Raw genomic sequence first — 9,009 nt, forward strand, 5'->3', positions numbered from 1 at the left:
CTGGTTGTGGTGTATTTTTAGCACTGCCTCTGGAAAAAGACCTTACTGCTTGGGAAGTGGGTCAGGCAGCCTGTCTCCTGGAGTACTGCTTGCTACTGCAGAAGGCAAGTGAGTTTCTCCCGAAACCCATCAGGACCAGATCTCCAGCTGAAACTGGGAAAGAAGGAACAGACCATGAAACGGGGAGCAGAGAGGATTTCTTTCCTAATCATTGCTTGGCAGGGAATGGAAAGATTTGTAGAGGTCAGGGGACTAATTCAAGTCCTTTTTTTTTCAGACCTATCTAAGCACTGACCGTATGCATGAAGAGAATCTGTCTACTGAAGGCCATGACCTAACCAGACTATAGATTATTTATAACTGTGAGAAGGAACATGCTCATTTTCAGCCAAGTTTTTGAAATACCAGTAGTTAGTAAAATTTGCATCTTTAATAAGGGACTAGGAATTGTGTCAGAGCCTGTTTAGGCTAATAGATTTTGCCAATAGATTGTTATCTACAATTTTGCCACCTGGTCAGTGCATGCTTCAGTGATTCAATATATACTTATAGATACCTCACATGAAGCAAAAGGAGTATATATGACTATGTCAACAACTTGTCATTTTAATAGAGGAAAGACACAGGTGAGGCTCTCTCACCTGTGATGTACCATATCTGAGGTAGATATGGATTGCGGGGCTAATGTTAAGGGTAAAGTTAGTGTTGTGGCTTAAGTTAAGATTCAGGAAAGCAGGGGCTGGAGCTCCTGATCATATCATCCTGAAGGCTCAAAGGGTTAAGATATGCACTGGCACCAGTATGAGAGAATGGCTTGTCCGCCAACATAAAGCTTGGGGTTAAGATTCTGTTTAGCCCCAGCCTATGAAACAGCTACACTGCCAGACCTGCTGACCCACTAGATGTCACAAGCAGGAATCAAAACCCATGATCTCCATGAGAGATCCTCCTGCTGACCCTGGCCAATTGCTTAGGTGAGTACGTATATCTATAGGAACCTCTGGGTATGTTCAAGAGCAGAGCTAGAGGTCAGGGTAGGTTTTGCTATAGCACAGGCTGAACAGATGGTCCAGAGTATAATCTTAGTATATCCACAGAGATCCAGAGTAAGATGTCCCAACATCATTGAATTTTTAAGTATCAAAGAGGTATGGGCAAATTCTGGGCAGGAATGGTGAAAGACTCGATGATTAACACCAGTCCCCACTGCCAGCAACAGATCCCTTCCCACCCTGCTGCCACCACGGTTATTCAATGCCTTCTGTCCCAAATCCTTATTCCACTCCTAGTCATTGCTCTGTTACCTGGCAGCTCATGCCAACTTCTCAACTAACAAGAAGACATTTTTTCCAATGTTTGCAACCCTCTTTCCAGCCCTTTGAGCCTTGCAGGATCCACAAGTGAACAAGCGAATACATTACTTCAGACCCCAGTGGTCTGAACATGTACCCTAACCTTAAACTGAATTTCAGCCACAATATGGAAAACATCCAGGAAGAAATCATCAAACTCATCCAAACTGAACTGCTTTATATTGGTACTTAGCTGATCCCTGAGACCTTTTCTTTTGTTGAGATTTGGAAATGTCCAAGAGTTTTGAACACTAAATACCTATATTTGGGCATATGATGATGTTAAGAAGTACTCAGTGTTGAAAATTTTGGCAATTTATGCAAAGATGGCATTTAGTGTTTAAGTCTTCATATCCTCCTATTTTGTAATCAAATCCATAAATCTTTACTTAAGCAGAATTCTGCCACAACACAGGGTAAAGAAGGAGTCAAGGTAATGTTTAATTGCTTCCTTCTGAGGTTTAAGCCTAGGATAGGCGCTGCTGAAAGAAAAGATTTTCTTGGAGATTGTAGTTTATGCTTCCTGCTTGTGACACCTAGTGGAAATCATTCCCACCCTGCACGTCAAACTCAAAAGATGTCCTGTAATCCCACACCAGCTCCATCCCTTGGGAAATCTTGGCCATCTCCCAGCACTACTGGGAAAGACCTCACCATGCAGTTGCCAGTCTGGGACTGAAATAGGAGGAGATATTACACACACAGATCCTTCGAGAGTGCAGACGGGACACCATCATAACTGGCAATGAGAGCTGTGCTAAGCCAGTCCCTAGAGGTCTAGGACGCAAATGTGAAAACACACACAGTGCATAGGATCCCTCTGTCCAAGCGATTTCTTTACCTCAGCTGTCAGAAACAGAAGTGCAAATAGTCTAGATACAGGGATTTTTTGTTTTGTTTGTTTGTTTGTTTGTTTGTTTGTTTTTCCCTAGTGGTTACAAGCAAGCAAGACAGTTGCTGTCAGCCCTGAGAGCATGTGCAATGGGGAGGAGAAGGTGGCACTCCATACCTGCCAGGCTGCCTGCTACTGCCCTGCATCTCTCTACATCTCATTTAGTCTCCCCAGGTCCCTCTGGCCTCTTGTACCACTCCACCTTCTTGTGCTACAGAGATCACATATTTTGTGTTAACTAAATGAAGCTGAGTTTAAGTGACTGCACTCAACATCCATCAATGAACCAACTGTAATTCCAGGATGTGCCCATTGACCATATGTTCAAACTGCACTATCATTAAAAAAAGTCTTAACTAAGCACTGATTTTTAGTAAAGATTTACTAGAAGAATTACGAAAGCTAGACCAAAATAAGCAGACACTCCAAAGCTACAAATTCACACTTACATTGTTATCCTTGCAGTAGTAAGAAAGAGCTGGGAAACGCCTTCGGCTCCGAAATTTAGAGCTCCCCACTATGATGTGTGCAGTTGCAGATTTTGGTACATACACTTCTGTAGGATAGGAGTCACAGACCTGTAAGAGGAAAAGCTGCTTACTTGGTCTACAAAATGCAACTAATATTAGCCATCTCCATTGCAAAACCAAAGAACCCCAAAACTCTAATCTCAGAGAATGTTCCATAATTATTGTATAAACATCACCTATGTTTTTCAAAACAGTCTCCCGAAGCAGGGAAGAATTCATTCTAATCTATAGATGACAAAACTGAAGCAGAAAGACTGAAGGGCTATATTTACACAGGTTGAATAATGCTGAGTGCCTCGTTGAGAACATGCATGTAGTAGATCAGAGTCAGGATTATGCTGTAATACAGCATATGATGAGATGAATAAAGAGATTAGAATTCAGAGGAAGAAATTAGGTTCTGAGAGAGTTGAAGATATGTAATGAAGGAGAAAGAAAAGGCAGGCCTTGTGGTTAAAGATGCTGTTGTGGTAAACTTCGTTCTGTCCATGATGTCATTTTTCCTACACTTTATCATAGCAGAGGTCAAACATTTCTTTCCGCTGGTTTTAACAAAATGAAAACAAACCCTGACAGCATATTCAGTCTCCTCTGAGAACTTCACTGGTATTCCTTAACATGGACATGTTCCAGCAACAAATCCAATGAAGCACATGGACCAACTCCCTTCAGAAAATATTTTGCTTATTATTTCTCACAATTAATTAACATTCTAGGGACTTCAACCACATGGAACTGATTTCCATGTGTACAGCGTATATGTGTATAGCACAGAGCAGAAAGGGATCCTCTATCTAAGCAGTATGACAGGCCACAGTCACACAGATTTGCTTTACAGTCTCTGCAATAGAAAAATCACAGCAACTCACTCCATAGTCTCTGTTTACATCACTAATCTGCCAATAATTGTTTGGAATACCCATCCGGTTATATTCTTCATTGAGGTCCACAAGTTTCCAGCCTTGTTCTCGTTCTTCTTTATCTAATTTTGGATTGAATGAGAAACAATACAGCTCTTCATATTTTACTGAAAGAAAAGAAAAGAAAAGAAAAGAAAAGAAAAGAAAAGAAAAGAAAAGAAAAGAAAAGAAAAGAAAAGAAAAGAAAAGAAAAGAAAAGAGTAAGACACCTTAGTTTTCTCATCTTGAAATCACAGTCTAAAACCAAAATCTTGGGTAATATCCTTCAGATAGTTTCTCTTTTTAAATAGCATGCTTGCTGTACAAAAGCCTTTAGCCTGGCTTACAATTTCTTTCAAGTACTTTGAAAGTACTGTGATGCTTTGTTTTGTGTATATTTTACAATGTATGTGTTTTATTACTTATATAATTAAAATAGTGTTCCACCAGACCTCAAAATTCACCCAGCACAAAGACAATGTGTCAGTGATAATAAGCTTTCACTTGTTCTCCAGATGAATTTGCTGGCCAGAGGTAGCATACAAATCTTTTTATTAGTGCAACATCTGTCCTCTGGCAAAGACTAAAGCTCTGAACAGCAGACTGTGGCATAATCTTCCATGATGAACTAACTCAAAAGTCCTAACATTGTCCTCAGGGAAGTCTTCAATAGATTCAACGACATTTTAGTTTTGTAGACTGCAAAATTCTGTCTTTGAATTACTAGCAAAGGCATTCTAGATCCATATGTTGTAGTACCCTAAAAGTAGCATGTGTTACATCTATCATTTCGTCATGACCATGACCATGTTTAAGTAGCTATGCCACCTGTCATACTTGGTCAAGGACCACTTAGCTCATAATGGACTTTTTAACTTCTTTTAGGAATATCTTTATTCATGTTAATGAGTGTCTCAATGCTGCTGGCTGGTGGCAGCCAAACTCCATTGCCTTTAAAGGCAACCTGTCAGTGACATGAATTAACTATTCAGCATATAGCTTGAAATTACAGTTCTTGTTGCTTCTTAAGATACTGTTATGTCACCAAGGCATGTTTCGTCCTCGTACTCAAAGTTCCTTACAACCTTCTTACCAACAGATCTCTAACTTCAGAAATGAAGCAATCTAGATTGTAAATTGAGTCCTCTCTGATATCATAGTTCCCCACTAATAGAGATGCTTCATTATATAATTGTAATAAGATTTAAATATTTCACTTGCTTTTCTAATATTATGTACCTAATAAGCAGACTCTTAGACTATTACAGTAAGCAACTTATACATACTCAAACAATAACAATAACAACTACAGTAATAATAGTAATAGTAATACTACTACTACTAATAATAAACTTCCATCTTTTTCTATAGGAAGCCTTTATTCTTATTTTGGATTATGCTTTTTTAAGGTGTATTTTAAGATATATTTTGCTTTTTTAATGTCAGTTAAATGAATCATGTATACAACATGAAAAATAAAGTATGAACATAAATAAAGAAAACTTCTTGTTAAGTTTATCAAGAAAGTACTGAAGGCCAGTAAAGTCATTACTGAAGGAAAGGGAGTAAGAAAGGAATGATTTGCACACTATTTGACAGCTCAAACTCCTTCTGTATTCTCTACTTTCAAAATTCTCTCATAGTACCTCTTAGGAATACAGTCTGGTTTATTTTTCATCCGCTAACATAAAGTCTAAATATAATCCATAAATCCAATATAAGCCCATTTTAATAAAGTGCTTTTGGCAGCACTCATTTTAATGTTTTATTGCCAAAACCATCTGGGCTTTCTCTTCAGCTGGGCCTGCACCCTGGAGTACTGTGAAGCTCTCAAAAATGCACTTATTCCAAAATACTCAGGTTAGTTATGACTAAACTCTGACTCAACATTACAGGTATGGTAAAATAAATACATAGTGGTAACAAAGTTGTTCAAATGCTAATAGTCTGTGCCTTAAGGCTCTGTTATCAGTTATTCTCCAGCGCTTCTAGGCCCTGCCACAATCTGTCATAGTTATTTTGCCATAAATGTATGCAGTGCTGATGTTAGACCTGTAATAAATGTTGTGGTCAGTTTGCTCCACAGCACAGCTACCTAAGCAAAAAGGCTAAATTCTGCTGCCAGCTTTATCTATCCAAATGCTATTAACAGCTGGCAAGAATAATACCAAACACAAAGTTGCTCCCTCAGTGCAAGTAGGCCACCACATAACATACACTATATGAAGCGGGTACATGGCATCACTAAGGTTCAGCTATGGTGAAATGAATGAGCAGGCAGAGAATGGAAAGCAGCGCCTGAATCAGTCAAAATTTCTCCTCAGAGAGGAAAGGATACCTTGTAATGCCCAGTGACTTTAGTACAGCTTTACCCCTGCACCAAGAGGCACAGCAGAGCACTGTCAGCACACATTTTGCTCAACTTGCAGTTAGAAGCTTCTAAGCCGAGGTAAGCAAGATTTTATCATTCCTCACAAAAAGATCAGATGTTTTCCTGGAGAAGGGACTGTACAGTGCAGCTAAACTATGCAGATGGCTAATGCAAAGTGAAATTGTTGCATCTTCTTCATTCAAATGCGCTTGTCCGTTGCTGCCTGCCACTGAGCTTTTCTTCCCTCTGTATCAAAAAGCTGCTTTCGAGTGCACAGCCCTATGCACACATCCTCCTTGCCCCAAGGCAGGAGCCTTACAGAATCACATTCTTTCCAGCCTGCATGAACACATGCTTGCCGCTGCAGCCCAGGGAATTAATCCAGATTTACATTGGCAGAATCAAAGGCTGAACTTTTCTCATTGTTTCTAAATTTCTCTGATTACTTTCACCTTGCATCACCTAGCATATCAAATTATGTCTGCTGCAGTGTGCGTACTACTACTACTGCTATCCTAATTATAGAAAGCGTTTAACAGAGCTTGGTAGCTGTGCTGCCTGACTATGCAGTTTTCTCCTTCTACCCAGTAGATAAAATGCATGTTCTTGCAAGATAAAAATTATTGCCAGTCTTGTCAGATTTATACAGATTGTTGTAAATGTGTTCTTTGCGTACTGATAAAACAACAATAAAGGACAGAGCTTGGTGGTTTTTTTGCAACAGCAGGAATATAAACACTCCAAATTTAGAGATCCTTCAGTATGTTCCTAAATTTGTGTTTACACAAGAGATCCAGTAAGCAGCAGCTACACATCAAATAGCGTAATATATTCTATGGACACAGATCCTCTGGAGTATCATTTTAAACAAAATTTCATGTTATACTTTATGAAATGAGGTACTTGTTATAACCCTTCTTCATTCGGTTTTCTTCTTTGCATGATAAAGAATTATTTTAATATTCCTTCCTGCTCAGAGACTTTTACTCTCATAACACATCCCCAATTTTTCTTAAAATGTAAAGGATAAAGATGATAACCTTCTCACAGCTGCTTTTCTTTCATAATATTCTCTCTCTTTAGGATGAGGACTGACTTTCGTGCTGGGTTTCCTCCCCATACCTGGTCTTGCCAGACGTATCAGAGAGATGTAAACATCGTGGCAGTCGCGCTCCTGAGGAATGATCAGCTGGACGACCTGGAAGTTCTTGCAGCGGATCAGCAAAGGGCAGCCGGTGGCAGTCGTGGCTTGCTTCTCAATGGAGGAAATCTGGCTGTGAAGAACCTGTGAGGGAATTGAAAATGGTTATGCCAAGTGATTCAGGTCCTCAATAGCAAAAAACAATTAAATATAATAGTTTACCACGTCTAACACAATAGCTTCCCCTGCTGTTTCGGAAAATCTTCCCATACTTTCTCTTATAGGTCTCTTCCCACCTCCAGTTTCAGGCTCAAGAGCTGCCTGATACAAAATCTACATACAAAGAAGCACTTCTGGAGTGCTGCAGCTGTTCAAATATTAGCCAAGTCATGTTGGGGGGTTTTCTTTTCTTTTCTTTTCTTTTCTTTTCTTTTCCTTTCCTTTCTTTTCCTTTCCTTTCTTTTCCTTTCCTTTCTTTTCCTTTCCTTTCTTTTCCTTTCCTTTCTTTTCCTTTCCTTTCTTTTCCTTTCCTTTCTTTTCCTTTCCTTTCTTTTCCTTTCCTTTCTTTTCCTTTCCTTTCTTTTTTTTTTTTTAACAGTAAGATAATGGTTGTCTGAGAAAGGGCTCTTTTCATCTATCTGTACAATGAAAAGATGAAACAGCATCAGGTCCTTAAAACTGTTTCCAAAGTCTCTAGGCTAAAATATTGTGCCTTCTCATTGGCAGAATAGTAGTACTGATATAATTGTAAATGTTACTTCAAATAAGATGAAACATTAAATAAAGATCAAGAGGGGAATAGTGGGACCAAGAGAAGACAAAGTTAATAATAAGTGCAAAACAGACAGAAGGATTCATAACTAAGCTACATAGAGAGTCACAAATGGTATGATCCTGGAGCTATATCTGTACATATATTTGCACACAACATCTGAGATAGACATGCCTTGAGATAAATCCACCAGAACAGGTAACTCTGACTATGCTAATGTGAAAAAAAAAAAAGGAAAAAAAAAGAAAAAAAAAAATCATTGAACCAGCACAGACAGCCCTGGGGAAAGGCAAGAGCTGCTTAACTCCAGGTAGTAATTCACACTGAAAGCAGCTCAGCGGTGGTCCTCAGCTCTTCCCAGAGCATACAAGCCAATGCTGTGGCTGACAGCGGCAGTTCCTCCGTGACTCACCTCTGGTTTTCTTATAGTGCTTGTCCTTGCATTCCTATTGCTATGTTATACTATCCAGAATTCAGTAAAAATTTTCAAAATTTATCAAGCTGCAAAGGCTTTCAACTGGAATTTCAGATTCACTGAAATTATACAAGAACCTGTATAAACTAATTCCTTACGTTTCTGCTCTTTTGCAAACTATTTTCAAATTACTACCAGTTAAGTGTCATGTACTTACAGCTAACTAGAAAAAAAAAACATACCCAGGTTTCTTTACGAGTTTCAGAAGCATTTTCCACAAATATGACATGGGTAGCTGTTAAATACAAGGTGCCCAGCGTCGCTTTTCTGGAAGATGCACGATCAAGTAACCGAACATTTTCCACCTGAACAAACAGATGACAGAGGGAAATAAAAGAAAGAATCATCTGCATCACAGTCTAACATAGCGAGATCTCAACATCCACATTTTGTCCATTGCAAAGTCAAACAGTCTATTAATGCTAAGATAAACATCATTTAAACAGTACAAAAAGTATATTGAAGGTTAATCTACTTGATAAGCCACAGGAGATAGGATGGGATCACAGGATATTTCAGGTTGGAAGGGACTTTGGGAGGTCTGTCATCCAACCTCCTGCTCGGGCAGGGCCAGCTG

General features: G+C 39.1%; 1 protein-coding gene across 1 annotated transcript in view; it reads right to left on the minus strand.

Moving 5' to 3' along the window:
- MTMR7 (myotubularin related protein 7) overlaps window positions 1–8,785 on the minus strand; it is a 31,318-nt gene extending 22,533 nt beyond the window's left edge. Inside the window, exons 1-4 of the mRNA XM_062574530.1 lie at window positions 8,615–8,785; window positions 7,167–7,329; window positions 3,644–3,801; window positions 2,694–2,822 (exon numbers count right to left, since the gene is read on the minus strand). Coding sequence (XP_062430514.1) covers window positions 2,694–2,822; window positions 3,644–3,801; window positions 7,167–7,329; window positions 8,615–8,785 — 621 coding nt within the window. The remainder of the gene's footprint in view (window positions 1–2,693; window positions 2,823–3,643; window positions 3,802–7,166; window positions 7,330–8,614) is intronic.
- Window positions 8,786–9,009: the final 224 nt, after the last annotated feature.

Source organism: Rhea pennata, chromosome 4 (genome assembly GCF_028389875.1).
Source record: "Rhea pennata isolate bPtePen1 chromosome 4, bPtePen1.pri, whole genome shotgun sequence".
NCBI classification, from domain to species: domain Eukaryota; kingdom Metazoa; phylum Chordata; class Aves; order Rheiformes; family Rheidae; genus Rhea; species Rhea pennata.